Source organism: Macaca mulatta, chromosome 20, assembly GCF_049350105.2.
Source record: "Macaca mulatta isolate MMU2019108-1 chromosome 20, T2T-MMU8v2.0, whole genome shotgun sequence".
NCBI classification, from domain to species: domain Eukaryota; kingdom Metazoa; phylum Chordata; class Mammalia; order Primates; family Cercopithecidae; genus Macaca; species Macaca mulatta.
In genome coordinates this window covers 63,592,501-63,614,254 of record NC_133425.1, presented here as the reverse complement: position 1 = coordinate 63,614,254, position 21,754 = coordinate 63,592,501, and the positions used below count along the sequence as shown (strand labels likewise).

The window sequence follows — 21,754 nt, the reverse complement described above, 5'->3', positions numbered from 1 at the left end:
TATATTCACCATCACTAACCATCACTAATCAGAGAAATAAACCACAATGAAGTATCACCTCATACCCATTAGGATGGCTACCATCAGAAAAACAGTAAGTGGGCCAGGCATGGTGGCTCACACCTGTAATCCCAGCACTTTTTTTTTTTTCCTGAGACACAGTCTTGCTCTGACACCCAGAGCTGGAGTGCAATGGCGTGATCTCGGCTCACTGCAACCTGTGCCTCATGGGTTCAAGCAATTCTCAGCCTCCCGAGTAGCTGGGATTACAGACGCGCACCACCACGCCCGGCTAATTTTTGTATTTTTGTAGAGATGGGGTTTCACCATGTTGCCCAGGCTGGTCTCAAACTCCTGACCTCGAGATCCACCCACCTCGGCCTCCCAAAGTTCTGGGATTACAGGCGTGAGCCACTGCACCCAGCCAATCCCAGCACTTTGAGAGGCCCAGGCGAGAGGATCACTTGAGGCCACCTGTTTGGGACCAGCCTGGGCAACACAGCAAAATCCTATCTCTACAAAAGATTTTAAAATTAGCCAGACGTGGTTGGGCATGGTGGCTCAACATGACAAAACACCATCTCTAACAAAAATACAAAAATTAGCCAGATGTGGTGGTATACGCCTGTAATCCCAGCTACTCAGGAGGCTGAGGAACAAGAATTGCTTGAACCGAGGAAGCAGAGGTTGCAATGAGCTGAGATCATGCCATGGCATTCCAGTCTGGGCGACAGGGCAAGACTCTGTATTAAATAAATAAATAAATAAAATAAAATTAGCCAGGTGTGGTGGCAAAAGCCTGTAGTCCCAGCTACTCAGGAGGCTGAAGCAGGAGGATCCCTTGAGCCCAGGAGCTCCAGGCTGGAATGAACTATGATCATGTCACTACACTCCAGCCTGGGCGACAGGATAAGACTGTCTCAAAAACAACAAACAAACAAGCATTTCTGAGGATGTAGAGAAACCAGAAGCTTTGTGTGCTGTTAGTGGGACTATAAAATGATGCAGCCATTATGGTTATAAGAAACAGTATGGAGGGTCCTCAAAAAATTAAAAATAGAACTACCATATGATCTAGCAATCCCAATTCCGGATATATAATCAAAAGAATTAAAAGCCGGGTCTCAAAGAGATTATTTGTACACCCATGTTCACAGCAGCATTATTCACAATCGCAAGAGATAGAAGCAACCTAATGGCCATTAATGGATGAATGGATAAACCACACGTGATATATACATACAATAGAGTACTATTCAGCCTTAAAAAGGAAGGAAATCAGCTAGGAGCGGTGGCTTACATCTGTAATCCCAACACTTTGGGAGGCCAAGGTGGGCGGATCACGAGGTCAGGAGATGAGACCATTCTGGCTAACACGACCCGTCTCTACTAAAAATACAAAAAAAAAAATTAGCCGGGCGTCTGTAGTCCCAGCTACTCAGGAGGCTGAGGCAGGAGAATGGTGTGAACCCGGGAGGTGGAGCTTGCAGTGAGCCGAGATCGTGCCACTGCACTCCAGCCTGGGCAACAATGCAAGACTCCGTCTCAAAAAAAAAATAGGGAGGAAATCATATTGTCACATGCTATAACATAACATAGGTCAGCCTTGACGACATTATGCTAAGGGAAATAAGCCAGTCACAAACAATAAATACTACATGATTCCACTTATATAAGGTATCTAAAGTCATCAAATTCATAGAAACAGAAAGTAGAATGACAGTTACCAGTGGCTGGGAAAGGGGGAATGGGGGAATTGCTGTTTAATGGCTACAGGGTTTCCGTTTCACAAGATGAAAAAGTTCCAGAGATCTGTTTCACAACAATGTGAATCTCCATAACACTACTGAACAGTACACTTACAAATGGTTAAGACGGTAAATCTTAAATGTTTTTTGTCACAATAAGAAAAAAAAAAACTTTTAAAAAAATCACTCATTTCTCTTTTTTTTTTTTTTTTTTTGACACAGAGTTTCGCTCTTGTCACCCAGGCTGGAGTGCAATGGTGCACTGGGCACACTGCAACCTCTGCCTTGTGGGTTCAAGCGATTCTCCTGCCTTAACCTCCCAAGTAGCTGGGATTACAGGCATGCACCGTCATGCTCGGCTAAATTTGTATTTTCAGTAGAGACAGGGTTTCACCATGTTGGCCAGGCTAGTTTCAAACTCCTGACCTCAGGTGATCCGCCCGCCTCGGTCTCCAAAGTGCTGGGATTACAGGCATGAGCTACTGTGCATAGCCTAAATCAATCATTTGTGGGCCTCTGGACTGTGGGACTCTGGGCCTCTTAAGAACACTGCCTTTTCCCTTGATCCTACTTACTAAGAAGTTTAGGTCTAACAGGTCAGTGTCTCTTCACAGACTGGAACACCAAATCCCACCATTCTTATAAAAAGAAACAGGAACGCAGCCTCTGCAGCACCTCCCAAAAAACTGTCATCACTCCTCAAAAATTCCTGGCAGACCCTGATGTAGAAAGACTACTGCTCCCTTGACCTTTACAGATTGGCTTATCCTCCAGATGCTGAGGACTTTGTGGGTTGTTTGTTTTGTTTTGTTTTGAGACGGAGTCTTACTCTGTCGCCCAGGCTGGAGTGCAGTGGCGCGATCTCAGCTCACTGCAACCTCCGCCTCCCAGGTTCAAGTGATTCTCCTACCTCAGCCTCCCAAGCAGCTGGGACTACAGGCGTGCACCATCATGTCCAGCTAATTTTTTGTATTTTTGTAGAGACGGGGTTTCACCATGCTGTTCAGGCTCGTCTCAAACTCCTGACCTCAGGTGATCCACCCATCTTGGCCTCCCAAAGTGCTGGGATTACAGGTGTGAGCCACCACACCCAGTGACTTTGTGGGGTTTTTAAGGAGGTGCCTACATGCCTGATATGCCCGAGGTCCTGTGAGCTGGGTGGGGTCATTTGATTATCTAATCCCACGGATAGGCCACCTCAGATGAACTCCCCCGCTCCAGTAAGAACATCCAGGCAACTGGTACTCCAAAGCTCACCGGCAGAACAACCATGGAGCCACCAGGGGGCACCAGACACCACAGTCAGCCATGCCCTGGGGCCCAGTCCCAGCCACCTACACAACCCAGGCTGACCTGCCTGCCTGTCTGCTCTCCACAGGGGACAGGTCTGGGTGGAAGGCTTAGGTCTCTGAATAGGTAGAGACCCCTTTGTTTATTCATAACCTACACTGACTCTATCAGGGAAGAGCACATCAAACAATGCTAACACATTTTAATTCATATTTCCTCTGCTCCATACAGGAGCACGACCCTGGAAGAAAGGAATGGGCACATTTACTAGGAAAACCAAGTCTTGCCCAATTAGGAGGGTCACATACTGAAGTAATCACATAAATCGTGGGCCCTAAACTTCCAAAGGGCTTGAAAACAACCCTAAGGCTAGGTGCAGTAGCTCACGCCTATAATGCCAGCACTTTGGGAGGCCGAGGCAGGTAGATTACCTGAGGTCAGGGATTCAAGACCAGCCTGGCCAACATGGCAAAACCCCATCTCTACTAAAAATACAAAAATTAGCTAGGCGTGGAGGTGGGCATCTGTGATCCCAGCTACTCGGGAGGCTGAGGCAGGAGAATCGCTTGAACCTGGGAAGCAGACGTTGCAGTGAGCCAAGATTGCACCACTGCACTCCAGCCTGGGAAGGCAGAGTGAGATACTGTCTTTAAAAACAAACAAAAAAAAAGATTCCTGTCCTCACCAAGCCCTGACCTTCAGGCTTCCTTCTAACGCCTTCCTTCCTCTTATACTACAAACATGCAAGTCATCTAGAAACAACTCACTTCACCCTACTTCCCCCACCTCAAGCTACCTGCCTGTACCTCCCTTAACTGAAGGGGTAGTCAGCAGCCCTACTTCTATTCCCTCACCTGCTATTCACTCCTCAAGCCATTAACTCCATGAGTGTTCACGTCTATGTGCTAGAGCTGTCCTCCAGTGGTCTAATTTTCTTTTCCCTCCCTCCCTCCCTCCCTCCCTTCTTCCTTCCTTCCTTCCTTCCTTGCTTTTTTTTTCAAGAAACAAGGTCTCACTATGTTGCTAGGGCTGGTTTTGAACTCCTGGGCTCAAGCAATCCTCCTACCTAGCCTCCCATAGGCATGAGCCTAATTTTCAAATCAAATACCTGCTTGGTCTTTTTGCATCTGGATTTCTCTGCATTATCTGACATGGTTAACAAACCTGACTTTTACCTTCCCTGACACTATACTCTTTTTAATTTGCCTATTTTTCTCACTCTTTTACGTCTTCTGTTATTGATTCCTATGCGCCAACACACATACCCAGCACATAAGAGTATGTTTTCCCCCAATCTCCTCTTAAGTCCTCCATTCTCTCTACATAGTGGTTTTCTTTTTCTATTGTACCTTTTTTATTTTTTTATTTTTTGGTAGAGACAGGGTTTCACTATGTTGCCCAGGCTGGTCTCGAACTCCTGGACTCAAGTAATCCTCCTGTCTCAGCCTCCCAAAGTGCTGGGATTACAGGTATGAGCCACCACACCAGGGTTATTTTTTTTAATATATAAAAACTTTTTTAAAAAGAGATGGAGTCTTACTATATTGCCTAGGCTGGTCTCAAACTCCTAGGCTCAAGTGATCCTCCTGCCTTGGCCTCCCGAAGTGCTAGTATTACGGCATGAGCTACCATGCCCAGTCTCTTTTTATCTTTTATTTTTATTATTATTATTATTGAGATGGAGTCTTACTCTGTTGCCAAGGCTGGAGTTCAGTGGCATGATCTTGGCTCACTGCAACCTCCACTTCCCAGGTTCAAGCAATTCTCCTGCCTTACCCTCCCGAGTAGCTGGGACTACAGGCATGTACCACTACGCCCAGCTAATTTTTGTATTTTTAGTAGAGACAAGGTTTTACCACGTTATCCAGACTGGTCTCAAACTCCTGACCTCAGGTGATCTGCCTGCCTTGGCCTCCCAAAGTGCTGGGATTGCAGCCATAAGCCACTGTGCCAGGCCTCTTTAATTTTTTAAAATGGAGTTAAGGTCCCACTGTGTTGCCCAGACACGTCATGCAACTTATCTATTCACCCGGCCCAAGGTATCCCAGAACGCTTCCGTGCTACCAGGCTCCTGGGCCTTGGCAGGGTGCACAAGACTCATCAAAGTCACACATGTTCATCTCCTCCAGCCTTTGGTGAGCACCTATAAAGTCAATTCCCATTCTGTGCCCCCTAACTCCTGACCACTCCCACACACAAATGAAGAGGAGTCTGCACTTGTAGAGAAGCCCACCCAGAAAATCAGAGGCCCTTACCTCACAGTAAACAATGTCCGCTCCATAATCCAAGGCCAGCAGCCTCATTGGAAGAGTCCCTACCCGAACCATTGGGGCCAGGATTAGCTTATTATGATAACACAGAGAGAGGCTATTCAAAATCATTTCCTCCTCTGTTACAGCCTGAAAATAAAGGAAACAAGAGTCAGAAATTCAAATGGAGAAAATCTCTTCTGTTATCAAGAGCAGGCTTCCCTTCTTCAAGCTTCTAGCACACAGTAGTTTCTTTTCCTTTTCTTTTGGTTGGTTATTTATGTTTGTTTGTTTTTGTGTTTGAGACAGTCTTGCTTTGTCACCCAGGCTGGAGTGCCATCTAGTGCAGGGCTCACCGCAACCTCTGACTCCCGGATTCAAGCAATTCTCGCACCTCAGTCTCCCAAGTAACTGGGATTATGGGCGTCTGCCACCACGACCAGCTAATTTTTGTATTTTGAGTAAAGATGGAGTTTTACAGCTGGGCACGATGGTTCACACCTGTAATTCCAGCACTTTGGGAGGCCGATGCAGGCAGATCACCTGAGGTCAGGAATTGAGATCAGCCTGGCCAATATGGTGAAACGCCATCTCTACTAAAAAATACAAAAATCAGCTGGGCATGGTGGCGGGCACCTATAATCCCAGATACTCAGGAGGCTGAGGCAGGAGAATCATTTGAACCCAGAAGGCAGAGGTTGCAGTAAGGCAAGATGGCACTATTGTACCCCAGCCTGGGCAACAAGAGCAAGACTCCATCTCAAAAAAAAATATATATATATATATGGGAGTTTCACTACATTGGCCAGGCTGGTCTTGAACTCCAGATCTCAAGTAATCCACCCACCTTGGCCTCTCAGAGTGTTGGGATTACAGGCGTGAGCCACTGCTCCTGGCCTGTTTTCCTTTTCCCTGAACATAAAAATTAGTATACATGCACATTCATTCATCTAACAAACATTTATTAAATGACTAGTCTGTGCCAGTCACTGTCCCAGTCTCCTGGGACACATTAGAGAAAAAAGAAAAAAAAACATAGAAAAATTCCTGCTCTGGAAGTTTTCATTCTTTTTTTTTTTTTTTTTTTTTTTTTTTTTTACTCAGATACATGCGGTGGAGTATCTGAAGCAGAGTTTTCATTCTAGCCAGAGAGTATAGGCAAAAAAAACCAAAAAGCATAACAAATAAGTAAACTATATAGTATGTTGGAAAACTGGTAATGCTAGAGCAGGGAGAAGGGAGATTGAAAGTGCTGGGGATGGGTTGCAATTTCAAATAGAGAAGTCAACATGGGCTTTAATGAGAAGATAAGATTTGATCAGTGAAGACCCCCTTTTTATTATAAAAATAATAAAAAGCCAGGCAACGGCTCACGCCAGTTATCTCAGCACTAAGGAGGTCATGGTGGGGAGATCGCTTGAGTTGGAGATGGAGATCAGCTTGGAGTTGGAGATCAGCCTGGGTAACATGGCAAGACCTCATCTCTACAGAAACATAAAAATTAGCCAGGAGTGGTAGTGCATGCCTGTAGTATCAGCTCCTCAGGAAGCTGAGGTGAGATCACTTGAGCCTGGGTGGCAGAGGTTGCTGAGCTGAGCTGAGATCATACCCCTGCACTCCAGCCTGGGTGACAGTGAGACCCTGTCTGAAAATAAAAATAAAACTAGGCCAGGCAAGGTGCCTCACGCCTATAATCCCAGAACTTTGGGAGGCCAAGGTAGACAGATTGCTTGGACTCAGGATTTCAAGACCAGCCTGGGCAACATGGTGAAACCCCATCTCTACAAAAAATACAAAAATTGGGCTGTGCATGGTGGCATACGTCTGTAATCCTAACGCTTTGGGAGGCCAAGGCGGGTGGATCACTTGAGGTCAGGAATTCAAGACCAGCCTAGCCAATATGGTGAAACCCCATGTCTACTAAAATACAAAAATTAGCCAGGCGTGGTGGCACGTGCCTGTAATCCCAGCTACTCAGGAGGCTGAGGCAAGAGAATCACTTGAACCCAGGAGTCGGAAGTTGTGGCGAGCTGAGATCACACCACTGCACTCCAGCCTAGGCAACAAAGCAAGACTTTACCTGAAAAAAAAAAAAAAAATAGCACCTGTAGTCTCAGCTACTTGGGAGGATGAAGTCAGAGTATCACTTGGGCCTAGGAGGTTGAGGCTACAGTGAGCCATGATCACACTACTGCACTCCAGCCTGGTGACAGAGCAAGACCCTGTCTCAAAAAAAAATTTTATTTTTAAATAAAAATAATTTTAAAAAGAAATAATCTCTGATCCAAGGACTAAAGGAAGAGAATGTGTTAACCAGTCCAATAAGTGGGAAGAAAATCTTTCCCCTTTCATTAATAGCATCTCCAGTCTCCCAATTACTCATCCTTAACCCACATTCCCCACATTCAATCCATCACTAACTCCTATTCAAATAACCTTCAAAATATAACTCTAACCCACACGCTTTACTACACCCCAATGGCCACCACTGCACGCCAAAAACCCTCTGCTCATCTGCTGCCAGGACTTCAGCATAGACCCCAAATAGATCTCCAAAAATCTACACTTGCCCCTTCCTATCCAATCTATTTACAATAGCCAGCATGGGATCCTAAAAAGGCAACTCTGATAATATCACTCCCCCCATTTATACCTTTCAGTGGCTTCCCACTGACTTTAGGAAAAATCCTAAACCTTTATAATGGCCCACAAGGCCCTGCATGATCAGTCCCTACCCACCTCTCCAGTCTCACCCTCACCTGCGTCTCTCTCACCCTCCCTCTCTGCCCTGGCCACCCTGGCATTCCCTTTTTTTTTTTTTTTTTTTTTGAAATGGAGTCTCACTTTGTTGCCCAGGCTGGAGTGTAGTGGTGCAATCTCAGCTCACTGCAACCTCCACCTTTCAGGTTCAGCCTCCTGCCTTAGCCTCCCGAGTAGCCGGGATTATAAGTACCCACCACCACACCCACCTAACTGCTGACCTCAGGTGATCCGCCCATTTTGGCCTCCCAAAGAGCTGGGATTACAAGTGTGAGCCACTGTGCCCGGCCACCCTGGCCTTCCTTTAAAGTCTCCCACACCAAACTGTCTGCTGCCCTGGGGCCTGCCCACTTGCAGTTCTGTCTGGAATACTCTCCCCATCTCCCCAACTTGGACATGCATGCCCATACTAAGGTCCCCTTGTCCTTGAATGCCCCCTTTGTGGAGATGTGTCCCTGTAGAAAATCAAATTCAGGTCCCTGGTCCCATGCTTTCCCAACACCCTACATTTCTCTGCAGCTCAGTTACACTCCATGTGTCCACACTGAGTGCTGTCGTTTCTTGTTCAATGCCCAGCTCCTCCTGGAGACCACCAGGACAACAAGCTCTACAAGAACAGGAGTGTGGCTGCTTAGTTCACTGCCAGGTTTCTAGCACTAAGCCAAGTACCTGGCCTTTAGAGGCTGCTTTGTAAGGTATGACTGAATACCCCACTGTGGTAGCCGAGAGGACAGCCTCTTGTAGGGTGGCTGGTCTGGGAACTTCCTCTGGCACTCTGTCAGAGGTGCCTGATTCACCCTGCCTCTAAGGAGGCTCCTCTGAGAAAAACTAGGCAGCCCCCATGCCTTTCCCAGTTACTGCCACAACCACTCACCCCACCCTGAGACCACACCCACATCACACTTTAGTCACTTATTTCCAATCTCTTCTACCATTCCTTTTAAGGGCTGGTCTCCTCTATTACTTCCAATTTCTTAAGACAGTAACCTTGGCCAGGCACAGTGGCTCACGCCTGTAATCCCAGCACTTTGGGAGGCCAAGGCGGGAGGATCACCTGAGATCAGGAGTTCGAGACCAGCATGGCCAACATGGTGAAACCCTGTCTCTACTAAAAATAAAAAAATTAGCCAGGCATGGTGGTGCGCACCTGTAATCCCAGCAACTCGGGAGGCTGAAGCAGAAGAATCACTCGAACCAGGGAGGCGGAGGTTGCAGTTAGCCGAGATCACACCACTGCCCTCTAGCCTGGGCAACAGAGTGAGACTCCATCTCAAAAAGTAAAAAATAGTAACCTTAACTTCAGTTACATGGACATCATATCCTGTTAACCTTTAAAAAAAAAAAAAAGACATTAAAGAAAAATTATCGGCCAGGCGCGGTGGCTCAAGCCTGTAATCCCAGCACTTTGGGAGGCCGAGACAGGCGGATCACGAGGTCAGGAGATCGAGAACATCCTGGCGAACACGGTGAAACCCCGTCTCTACTAAAAAATACAAAAAACTAGCCGGGCGAGGTGGCGGGCGCCTGTAATCCCAGCTACTCCGGAGGCTGAGGCAGGAGAATGGCGTAAACCCGGAAGGCGGAGCTTGCAGTGAGCTGAGATCCGGCCACTGCACTCCAGCCTGGGCGACAGAGCGAGACTCTGTCTCAAAAAAAAAAAAAAAAAGAAAAAGAAAAATGATCTCCAAACATGTTGAGTTTATTTGAGAATGGGAGAAAAGGATTATAATCCAGGATGCAGCAAGCCACAAGTACATATGGTGATAGAAGGGGAAAAGGAAGCTTTTATTAGCAGAAAGAGAGAGATTTATATAAGTTGCTTAGAAACAGAGTTCACGGCCAGACACAGTGGCTCACACCTGTAATCCCTAGCACTTTACGAGGCCAAGGCAGGCAGATCACGAGGTCAAGAAATCGAGACCATCCTGGCCAACATGGTGAAACTCCATCTCTACTACAAATATAAAAATTAGCAGGGTGTGGCAGCACACACCTGTAGTCCCAGCTACTCAGGAAGCTGAGGCAGGAGAATTACTTGAACCTGGGAGGCAGAGGTTGCAGTGAGTCAAGATCACGCCATTGCACTCCAGCCTGGTGACAGAACAAGATTCCGTCTCAAAAATAAAATAAAATAAAATAAAATAAACAAGTTCATGAGTTCCCCAAAGGATCAAAGCCAGCGCTGTCTTCAGTTCATTGGTGGAGATGCCATTACTGGGAAAGTATTCTTTCCAGAGCATTTTATGTGAATTATGATAGTCCTAAAAAATGTCTATGCCAGGCAAGGTGGCTCACACCTGTTATCCCATCACTTTGCGAGGCCAAGGCAGGAGGATCACTTGAGGCCAGGAGTTTGAGAACAGTCTGCGCAACATAGCAAGACCCCATCTCTACCAAAAAATATATATATTTTTTAACTAGCCAGGAGCGATGGAAGGTGCCTGCAGTCCCAGCCACTACAGGAGTCTTAAGCAGAATCATTTGGAGTCCAGGAGTTCGATGCAGCAGTGAGCCATGATTGTGCAACTGTACTCCAGCCTGGGTGACAGAGCAAGGCCCTGTCTCCAAAAAAAAAAAAAAGTGGCCGGGCGCGGTGGCTCAAGCCTGTAATCCCAGCACTTTGGGAGGCCGAGATGGGCGGATCACGAGGTCAGGAGATCGAGACCATCCTGGCTAACACGGTGAAACCCCGTCTCTACTAAGAAATACAAAAAAATAGCCGGGCGAGGTGGCAGCGCCTGTAGTCCCAGCTACTCAGGAGGCTGAGGCCGGAGAATGGCGTGAACCCGGGAGGCGGAGCTTGCAGTGAGCTGAGATCCGGCCACTGCACTCCAGCCTGGGCGACAGCGCAAGACTCCGTCTCAAAAAAAAAAAAAAAAAAAGAAAAAAAAAAATATCTACTGATAAACCTTGTCATAGAAATATATATACACATGCAAAACATGCAGGCCATGCAAAGCAGGTGATTCATGAAAGACATGAAGGGATTTCTAGTGGGTTTTTATTCATTTATTTATTTATATATATATTTTTTGAGATGGAGTCTCACTCTGTCGCCCAGGCTGGAGTGCAATGGCGTGATCTTGGCTCACTGTAACCTCCACCTCCCAGGTTCGAGCAATTCTCCTGCCTCAGCCTCCCGACTAGCTGGGACAAAAATTAACCACCATGCCCGGCTAATTTTTGTGTTTTCAGTAGAGATGGGGTTTCACCATGTTGGCTAGGATGGTCTCGAACTCCTGACCTCAAGTGATCCGCCCGCCTCAGCCTCCCAAAGTGCTGGGATTGGAGGTGTGAGTCACCACTCCTGTCCTCTAGTGGAGTTTTTAGAAAAGCCTTGGAAATAGTTCTTATCTCGGACATGTAAGCATGAGCTCCCTCTACTTCACACCTTCCTTGTCCTATTTTGACAAAAGCGGTTTCATCCTGGTATCTGCAACTTTCATAATCCCATTAATTATAATGCTTTCAGATTGAACATAGCACTATTCAGGGAAAACAATGGGTATAAACAAACTTTACCATTCCCTTCTCTGTCAATTTTCTCCAAAGACAATGCATGCTTAAAAAGCTATTTCTGGCCAGGCATGCTGGTTCACACCTGTAATCCCAGCACTTTGGGAGGCTGAGGCGGGAGGATCATTTGAGGCCAAGAGTTCAAGACCAGCCCAGGCAACATGATAAGACCCCACCTCTACAAAAAATTAGCTGGGCATGGTGGTGCACACCTGTGGTCCTAGCTACTCCACCTGCCTCAGTCTCCCAAAGTGTTGGGATTACCAGCGTAAGCCACTGCATCTAGCTCTAAAATACAAATTTATAAAGTCAACTAGAATTAAATATTTAGAGAATTATCCTATTTCCTACTCTGAATGTGTGGTTGGGTGCAGTGGCTCATGCCTATAATCCCAACACTCTGGGAGGCCAAGGTGGGCAGATTACCTGAGCTCAGTAGTTCGAGACCAGCCTGGGCAACATGGCAAACCCCATATCCACCAAAAAATACAAAAATTAGCCGGGTATGGTGGCGCGGGCCTGTGATCCCACCTACTTGGATGGCCGAGGCAGGAGAATCATTTGAATTTGTGAGACGGAGGCTGCAGTGAGCCAAGATCGTATCACTGCACTCTAGCCTGGAAATCAGAGCAAGACTCTGCCTCAAAAAAAAATTTTTTAAGTATAAATACACCAGGTGTGGTAGCTCACACCTGTAATCCTAACACTTTGGGAGGCTGAGGCAAGAGGATCATTTGAGCCCAAGAGTTCAAGACCAGTCAGGGCAACATAGTAAGACCCCCATCTCTAATAAAAATAAAAAATTTAAAAATAAATAAATAAATTAATTAAAAACAAAAATATATATATACATACATGACAAAAAGTAAAAATGATTTGTTAGATTTGAGGAGAAAGAGATGACATAGCTTTTTTTTTTTTTTTTTTTTTTAGCAATGGGACCTTGCTGGGTTACCCAGGCTGGAGTGCAGTGGCACAATCATGGCTCACTGCAGTCCTAAACTCCTGGGCTCTAGGGATCCTCCCATCTCAGCGTCTGCAGTAACTGGGACTACAGGCATGTTCCACCACATCTAGCTAAGTTTGTGTTTAAATTTTTCTGTCGCGATAGGGTCTTGCTATGTTGCTCAGGCTAGTCTCCAACTCCTGGCCTCTAGCGATTCTTCTGCCTAACTTTCCGAAGTGCTGGAATCAGGCTTGACCCACTGTGCCCAGCCCTGATATAGCATATCATAGTTAAGATTCTGAGCTCTGGAATTGGACAGACCTTCATTTGAATCCCAGTTGTTCCTCGGGCACAGTAATTAACCCGGCTGAGCCTCAGCTTCTCCTTGTGGAATATGAGGCTCCACTATAGGAGTCAAAGGAAATGCTGTGAAGAGTGAATTCCATGGTGTACAACAGTTCTCAGCATATACTAAAGGCTTAATAAATGTTAGCTATAACATCTCATCATCATGCTTTCACGGTTTCAACACTCTAATGCTTTTTTTTTTTTTTTTTTTGAGATGGAGTCTCGTACTGTCTCCCAGGCTGGAGTGCAGTGGCGCGATCTCGGCTCACTGCAACCTCTGCCTCCTGGGTTCAAGCAATTCTCCTGCCTCAGCCTCCCGAGTAGCTGGGATTACAGGTGCCCGCCACCATGCCCAGCTAATTTTTTATATATTTTTTTTTTAGTAGAGACAGGGTTTTACCAGGTTGGCCAGGCTGGTCTCAAACTCCTGACTTCGTGATTCACCTGCCTTGGCCTCCTAAAGTGCTGGGATTACAGGCATGACCCACCGCGCCCAGCCTCTAATGTCTATTATTATGTTGTCATATCGACAAACATATGCTAGCTCTTTTAAGATCAAGGCGTGAGGTTTAAAGACATGAAAAGCACTAAGCTCTTAACCTCAAAGAGCTTCTCAGCTCTACCACTGCCATCATCTATCAACTGAACCACGACAATAGTCTCCAAACCAGTCTCTGTGCTTCCAGGCTTATCACTTCCAATCCATGCTCCTTCCAGCCAAAGGGCTCTTTTCAAAAGCAAATCAAGACATGATATTTCCATTTCTGGACATCTTCCCTACTGCCCGTAAAATTAAGTCTGCACTCTTTAACACAGTAAATATAAGGTCTGGTCTCTTCTGCCACAGAAGCCTCTTTCATCACTTGCCTCCTGCCCTCAGAACTCCCCCATGCTAAGCTTCAGCTATTCTGAAATATTTCTAGTTCCTCAACCTGGCCTGCTCTCTCTCAGTATGGGGTCTCTGGACAAGCTGCCCCTGCCCAGGGGCCACATCCCTATTCTTCCACCTGACTGACTCCCTGTAGACTTTTAGAACCTCATTACAGGCCGGGCGCGGTGGCTCAAGCCTGTAATCCCAGCACTTTGGGAGGCCGAGACGGGCGGATCACAAGGTCAGGAGATCGAGACCATCCTGGCTAACACGGTGAAACCCCGTCTCTACTGAAAAATACAAAAAACTAGCCGGGCGAGGTGGCGGGCGCCTGTAGTCCCAGCTACTCGGGAGGCTGAGGCAGGAGAATGGCGTGAACCCGGGAGACGGAGCTTGCAGTGAGCTGAGATCCGGCCACTGCACTCCAGCCTGGGCTACAGAGCGAGACTCCGTCTCAAAAAAAAAAAAAAAAAAAAAAAAAAAAAAGAACCTCATTACAGATGTCACCTCCTCCTGGAAGCCTTCTCTGACCAACATCTCCCAAAACAGGGTAAAGGCACCTCTGAGCTCACTCCTGTCCTGGCATGGAGCTATCCTGGCACCTATTAATAGAAGAACAAGTATCTGTCAATATGCCTTCTTCACTGTAAGGTGAAAGTAGGCACTGTGGCTTGTTCATCACCAGATCCTCATCAGAGAGTATACAATCTGGCATATGGTGGACGCTTAGTGTTTGCTGTAAAAAGAAGTTAATGGCAGCCGGGTGAGGTGGCTCATGCCTATAATTCCAGCATTTTGGGAGGCCAAGGCAGGCGGATTACCTGAGGTCGGGAGTTTGAGACCAGATCAGCCCGACCAACATGGAGAAACCCCGTCTCTACTAAAAATACAAAATTAGCCGGGCGTGATGGTGCATGCCAGTAATCCCAGCTACTCAGGAGGCTGAGGCAGGAGAATTGCTTGAACCCAGGAGGCAGAGGTCGCGGTGAGCTGAGATCACGCCACTGCACTCTAGCCTGGGCAACAAAAGCGAAACTCCATCTCCAAAAAAAAAAAAAAAAAGAAGTTAATGGACCACATGCAACAAGAGCTATGATTCAGTGCATGCTTTGGTCACAGAAGAACTCTATCCCAGCCAAAGTGCATTTAAAGTGCTTTGTTATCACTCAAGTTTGGTTTTAGAGGAGACGAATGACTACTCCAATCTCTGGCTTACCCAGTAAAAGACTACAAGCCCTTTGGCCAACTTACATGGGAGCCATCACTTGAGTGAACAAGATTCAGATAAGGAAGCAATAGAAGAGGTTGAGCCCAATTCTGGATACTGATTAGGAGATAATCTGCAGGCAACAGGGATTCATGAATGGCTTTTGAGTCAAAGGGTAACATGGCCATAGCTGTTGTTTTTTTTTTTTTTTAGACGGACTCTTGCTCTATCACCCAGGCTGGAGTGCGATGGCATGATCTCAGCTTACTGCAACCTCCACCTCCCTGGTTCAAGTGATTCTTCCGCCTCAGCTTCCCTAGTAGCTGGGATTACAGGCGTGTGCCACCATGCCCAGCTCATTTTTGTATTTTTGTAGAGACGGGGTTTCACCACGTTGGCCAGGCTGGTCTTGAACTCCTGACCTCGTGATCTGCCTGCCTTGGCCTCTCAAAGTGCTGGGATTACAGGCGTGAGCCACCACACCCAGCCTAGCTGTGCTTTAATAACATCATTTGGGAAACAGAAGGTGGACTAGAGGGTAAAAGACAAAGAGCAGGTAGGGAGCTGGATAAGAAGGAAGGTCAAAGGGTCCAGGCATACTATAGTGACAATGACTGAAATATGATTACCTGTGCAACAGTCCTGCTACAGGTGGGAAAACGGAGGAACAATAAAGGAATATTAACAGCACTTTTTATTGTTGTAATGCTTGCAATTTCCAAAGTGCTTCATTTATAACTGTGATTCTCAAGCCTAGTTACATCTGGAGAGGTTTTTAAAAATACCAATTTCTAGGCCGGGCACAGTGGCTCACATCTGTAATCCCAGCACTTTGGGAGGCCGAGGTAGGCGGATCAACTGAGGTCAGGAGTTCAAGATCAGCCTGGTCAACATGGCAAAACCTCGTCTCTACTAAAAATACAGAATTAGCCGGGTGTGGTAGCACGCACCTGTAATCCCAGCTACTGGGGTGGCTGAGGCAGAAGAATCACTTGAACCTGGGAGGCAGAGGTTGCAGTGAGTCGAGATTGTGCCACTGAAGTCTAGCCTGGGTGACAGAGTAAGACTCTGTCTAGGCCTTACCCCAAATCAATTAAATCAGAATGTAAATTCCACAAGGGCAGGAATTTTGGCTGTTTTGTTCACAGTCAGTGCCTGGCACATGCATGGTGCTCAGGAAGTATTTGTTGAATGAATGAATATACCATTATTAACTGAGATCCAAGGAACACACCAAGCTCCTGATCCCAGGAGCTTAGATTTTTTTCACAATAAGGACACCTTTCCTATTTCTAAAGCACTACTTATAAAAATATCTCAAGAAAACAATTAGAAGTTACTCAATGTCTACCGTGAGTGAGGGGGAAAAAAGGTAGGCAGTGTTGCCGGGCGTGGTGGCTCACGCCTGTAATCCCAGCACTTTGGGAGGCCGAGGCGGGCGGATCACGAGGTCAGAAGATCGAGACCATTCTGGCTAACACAGTGAAACCCCGTCACTACTAAAAATACAAAAAATTAGCCGGGCGTGGTGGCGGGCGCCTGTAGTCCCAGCTACTCGGGAGGCTGAGGCAGGAGAATGGTGTGAACTGGGGAGGTGGAGCTTGCAGTGAGCCGAGATGGTGCCACTGCACTACAGCCTGGGTGATAGAGCGTGACTCTGTCTCAAAAAAAAAAAAAGGCAGGCAGTGTCTAGTGATGTGACAAGAAGAAATTAGTGGCCATGGGCACAGACAGGCTTAGGCAAGCTCTAACTCCTGTGAAATTTTGAGGTAATCATATTGTAAGGACTCAAGCATAATGAGAAAACAACTATATATTAACCAGCTACCCTACCCTGGATGTTTGAACAAAACCCAAAAACCCAAATGCACATACATACGTATTATTTTGTTCTGATACTTCGGAATTACTTTGATATATTTGTTCTAGCTTTGTACAGAGTAATTCTTTGTTTGATATCTGAAAAACAGTGGCACATGGAAATGGATGAAACCTGTTGGGACAAACATCCAAAGGACTTTTTTTTTTTTTTTTTTTTTTTAGACAGAGCGTCGCCCTGTCGCCCAGGCTGGAGTGCAGTGCTGTGATCTCGGCTCACCGCAACAACCTCCACCTCCTGGGTTCAAATGATTGTCCTGCCTCAGCCTCCGGAGTAGCTGGGATTACAGGCGTGAGCCTGGCCCCAAGGAACTATTTGGATAAGGAGGAGCCCTGAGTTTGTAGAATCATAAAAGTAGCATAGAATCCGGCCGGGCTGGCCGGGCGCGGTGGCTCAAGCCTGTAATCCCAGCACTTTGGCAGGCCGAGACGGGCGGATCACGAGGTCAGGAGATCGAGACCATCCTGGCTAACAGAGTGAAACCCCGTCTCTACTAAAAAATACAAAAAACTAGCCGGGCGAGGTGGCAGGCGCCTGTAGTCCCAGCTACTTGGGAGGCTGAGGCAGGAGAATGGCGTAAACCCGGGAGGCGGAGCTTGCAGTGAGCTGAGATCCGGCCACTGCACTCCAGCCCGGGCGACAGAGCGAGACTCCGTCTCAAAAAAAAAAAAAAAAAAAAAAAAAGAATCCGGCCGGGCACAGCAGCTCACACCTGTAATCTCAGCAAAGACGGGCAAATCACCAGGTCAGGAGTTTGAGATCAGCCTGCCCATCATAGTGAAACTCTGTCTCTATTAAAAACACAAAAGTTACCTGGGCGTGGTAGCGCATGCCTGTAATTCCAGCTACTCAGATGGCTGAGGCAGGAGAATCCCTTGAACCCAGAAGGCAGAGGCTGCAGTGAGCCAAGACTGCAACACTGCACTTCAGCCTGGGCAACACAGTGAGACTGTCTCAAAAAAAAAAAAAAAAAAAAAGTCTCCAGCCATTGTCAAATATGGTGGGAGGGAAAGGGGGGAAAGGGCAAAATCACCCTTGTTTTAGAACCACTACCTTATCCAATGACTGTTCATTCACCCATCACTACTCAAAACTTTCTCTTCGTACTTCCAGATGTTTTCTTGTGGAGAAAAAAAGCCTCTACTCCTCTGGTTTATCTGGCAACTCTCCAGAAAGTCTAATTGTGTAGCACAAGGGTAGAGTGTACTTAAAATTGTAAAAGTTTTTCCTCATACTATTCCAAAAAAAAGCAGTTTTTATCTTTTCAGTGGTATTTGATGAAACTAAAACGCTTTCTCCAGATGTTACGAACCTCCCAGAGTTAACCCATAAACATTTACCTTATCTCCCACCCCAGGCACTGCGGATTACAGAAAATATCTGACACCTATTTTCCAGATCTGTTCAAGAAGTGTCTGTTGGGCATGGTGGCTCACGCTTGTAATCCCATCACTTTGGGAGGTCGAGGTGGGAAGATCACTTGAGGCCAGGAGTTCCAGACCAGCGAGGCCAACATGGTGAAACCCTGCCTCTACTAAAAATAGAAAAAATTAGCCGGGAGTGGGTGGTGCATGCCTGTAGTCTCTGCTACTCGGGAGGCAGAGGCAGGAGAATCGCTTGAACCCCGGAGGCGGAGGTTGCAGTGAGCCGAGATCGCGCCACTGCACTCCAGCCTGGGTGACAGAACGAGACTGTGTCTCAGGACAAAAAAAAAAGGTGACTCATATAGTTCTTGTTTTTACAACCCGAATATCTGAATTCAGGTAAAATATTCTGCCTGACCAGGGCTACATGATAAGCTACGTACCTGCTCATTTCGCAGGGTCGCAGCACCCTTCTTACTACTATTTAGGCAATATAGGTTTCTGACCGGGAAACCAGCGGAGCTGAGCGGGCTGCAAGAGGGGTGGGTTCAGGATGAGAAGTTGGGATGGGTGACGAAGGAGTAGAGAGTGAATCTTGGCTGAAAAGTAAGGAAAATAACTGTGAAGAAGAGATGACCCAGCTTGAAATAAAGCCTGAAGACCTCACCTCCCACTTGAGAGAGAGAAGCAGCTGAAAGCCATCAGCTTGCACTCTGGGCTTTCAGACAGGGAGCGTGAGGGGTTGAGACCAGATCTACGATTTCACACCCCTGTCTCGGCCCCTAGGCCTGACCATTCATTCAAATTCTCAATAAAAAAGGATTACCAGACCCTGCGCAGGGAACACATCTGGGAAAACAGCTGCAACCTCGGAGACCAGCACGGGACAAGCTATCTCTGGGCAATAAGGAACAACTAAAGAGAATCCCAGGAACCAGGTAACCAATCGCCAGAAGCCCTCCGCCCTCATGATCCATTGGGTCAAGGCCCCACTGCCGCCTCGTATCGCCAGCCTCCAGTCCTGCCACCACGACGCACCCTTCCCCAAGGCTGGCCGGGTCTGGATGTCGCCATCCCCTATTCCGAGCTACAGACCTCGCAGCTGAACTCTTAAGGAGAACTTCCCTTCTTCCTCACGGTGCTGCAGCTCCGTACAATGTACTGAGCCTCGCCAGCCACCGTACGCGAGGTCGCGGCGCGTCCGTGACGTCACTTGTGTGCGCTTCTGCCGCACTAAGGGAAACATGGCTCTATCGCGGCCAGTGAGGCTCTTTTCCCTCGTGGCTCGGTTGATCCTGGCGCCCCGACGAGGTCTCACGGTCCGCAGTCCCGACGAACCCCTGCCGGTGGTGCGTATTCCAGTGGCTCTACAGCGGCAGTTGGAACAACGGCAGAGCAGGCAGCGGAACCTCCCGAGGCCGGTGCTGGTTCGACCTGGACGGCTGCTGGTCTCGGCGCGGCGGCCGGAGTTCAACCAGCCGGCGCGCCTCACACTGGGTCGTTGGGAGAGCGCGCCGCTAGCCTCTCAAGGCTGGAAGAGTCGACGCGCGCGTCGGGACCACTTCTCCATCGAGCGAGCGCAACAGGAGGCGCCAGCTGTGCAAAAGCTCTCGTCTGAGGGCAACTTTGCTGACCTGGGCCTGGAGCCCCGTGTGCTGCACGCACTACAGGAGGTTGCGCCTGAAGTCGTTCAGCCCACAACCGTGCAGTCTAACACCATCCCCCAACTACTTCGCGGCCGCCACGTCCTTTGCGCCGCAGAAACCGGCAGTGGCAAGACTCTCAGCTACCTCCTGCCGCTGTTTCAACGGCTCATGGTCCAGCCAAGCCTGGACTCCCTTCGTATCCCCGCTCCCCGAGGCCTAGTCCTTGTTCCTTCCCGAGAACTGGCCCAACAGGTGCAGGCTGTGGCCCAACCCTTGGGCCGCTCCTTGGGCCTGCTGGTGCGGGACCTGGAGGGAGGCCACGGCATGTGTAGGATCAGGATGCAATTGGCCAGACAACCTTCAGCAGATGTGCTAGTGGCCACTCCAGGGGCTCTGTGGAAGGCCCTGAAAAGTCGACTGATTAGTCTGGAGCAACTCTCGTTCTTGGTGTTGGATGAGGCAGACACACTGCTGGATGAAAGCTTCCTGGAACTGGTGGACTGCATCTTAGAGAAGAGCCACATAGCAGACGGCCCAGCTGACTTGGAAGACCGCTTCAATCCCAAAGCTCAGTTAGTGCTGGTAGGAGCCACATTTCCCGAAGGTGTAGGCCAGTTGCTGGATAAAGTCGCCAGCCCAGATGCTGTCACCACCATCACCAGCTCCAATCTCCACTGTATCATGCCTCATGTGAAACAGACATTTCTGAGACTGAAGGGAGCAGATAAGGTAGCCGAGCTGGTGCACATTCTCAAGCATCATAACAGAGCAGAAAGGACTGGCCCCTCAGGAACTGTTCTGGTGTTCTGTAATAGCTCCAGCACTGTGAACTGGCTGGGATATATTCTGGATGATCACAAAATCCAACACCTAAGGTTGCAGGGGCAAATGCCGGCCTTAATGAGGGCAGGAATCTTCCAGTCCTTCCAGAAGAGCTCCCGAGACATACTTCTCTGCACAGACATAGCCTCTCGGGGCCTGGACAGCACCGGTGTGGAGCTGGTTGTCAATTATGATTTCCCCCCAACGCTGCAAGATTACATCCACAGAGCAGGGAGAGTGGGCCGTGTGGGGAGCGAGGTTCCAGGCACCGTCATCAGTTTTGTGACCCATCCCTGGGATGTGAGCCTGGTTCAGAAGATTGAGCTGGCGGCTCGCCGAAGGAGAAGTCTTCCAGGACTAGTATCCTCGGTGAAAGAGCCTTTGCCGCAGCAACCTGATTTTGACAAATCTGATTAAAATGTGATGCTAGAACAGGGATATTTCCCAGTATCTTGAGTGGGTGATCACACTTGTAAGTGGGAGGCTGTGGGCTGCCGTCAGCTCCTTGAGGGTAGGATGAACTGCCATGTGACTTGGAAAGGTAAGATGCTAGCCAGCATTGGAGAAGAAGCTGCTGAGCATGGCTTTCTGTAGTCTTTCACAAGACACAAGTGGATTTTGACTTTGTATCATGTCATGATTTCTAATAATAAATGATGTTTTTATGTGCCTCCCCTAAGAATATTTAGCACTGGAGTGGAATTCAGTAGTTTCTGAGGATTCATACCCCAGACTGCCACATCTAGGACAAAGGCTCTTTCAGTTGATGTTTTAATTTATAAACATTGAGTTTTTATTTCCTGCCCCCAAAAAGGTATCCATTAAGCCCCCAGGGAAAGGAAAGGAACTATGACCAGCAGTAGACAGAGTTCTTCACTAACAGCGCTCAAGACAAACGGGCATCTTGGCGAAATCTCTCTGGAAGGTACCGGCAGGAAAGTAAAGGGTAGACTAACACAGAAGTTTTGCTTGTACTTCTATCCCAACTCAGTGGCCGAGAAAGAGGAGAGATGATTAAACTGTTTTACAAAACTGGCAAGATAACCATATAGCATTTTTTTAATATATATATATACAAAAAAATTATAAAAATTAACCCGGCATGGTG

The 21,754-nt window shown here is 47.7% G+C and overlaps 2 protein-coding genes across 25 annotated transcripts in view; one reads left to right on the top strand and one right to left on the bottom strand.

Annotated features, from left to right (window-relative positions):
• The window catches only part of DUS2 (dihydrouridine synthase 2), a 58,196-nt gene extending 38,855 nt beyond the window's left edge, over positions 1-19,341 (bottom strand). For 4 of the 24 annotated variants that reach the window (XR_013411056.1, XM_077984383.1, XM_077984379.1 and 1 more), the window contains exons 1-3: positions 19,274-19,341; positions 18,622-18,777; positions 5,294-5,437 (exon numbers count right to left, since the gene is read on the bottom strand). Coding sequence is in view for 12 of the 24 variants with exons in the window: in XM_015126451.3 (XP_014981937.1) it covers positions 5,294-5,419 (126 nt within the window). In the remaining 12 variants the exon portion in view is untranslated. Of the gene's footprint in view, positions 1-1,300; positions 1,390-5,293; positions 5,438-9,194; positions 9,317-16,814; positions 16,895-17,627; positions 17,764-18,621; positions 18,778-19,004 lie in introns of all 24 variants that reach the window. The other 20 variants (XR_001441781.3, XM_077984389.1, XM_077984380.1 and 17 more) reach the window with 13 other exon arrangements.
• Positions 19,342-19,389: 48 nt separating this feature from the next.
• DDX28 (DEAD-box helicase 28) lies at positions 19,390-21,328 on the top strand. The gene has a single exon (XM_001097528.5). The coding sequence runs from the start codon at positions 19,423-19,425 to the stop codon at positions 21,061-21,063; it is 1,641 nt and encodes a 546-aa protein (XP_001097528.1). The 5' UTR covers positions 19,390-19,422; the 3' UTR covers positions 21,064-21,328.
• The last annotated feature ends 426 nt before the right edge of the window (positions 21,329-21,754 follow it).

Coding starts and splice junctions, on each gene's coding strand:
- DDX28 (XM_001097528.5), top strand. CDS start 19,423: ATGGCTCTATCGCGGCCAGTGAGGCTCTTTTCCCTCGTGGCTCGGTTG.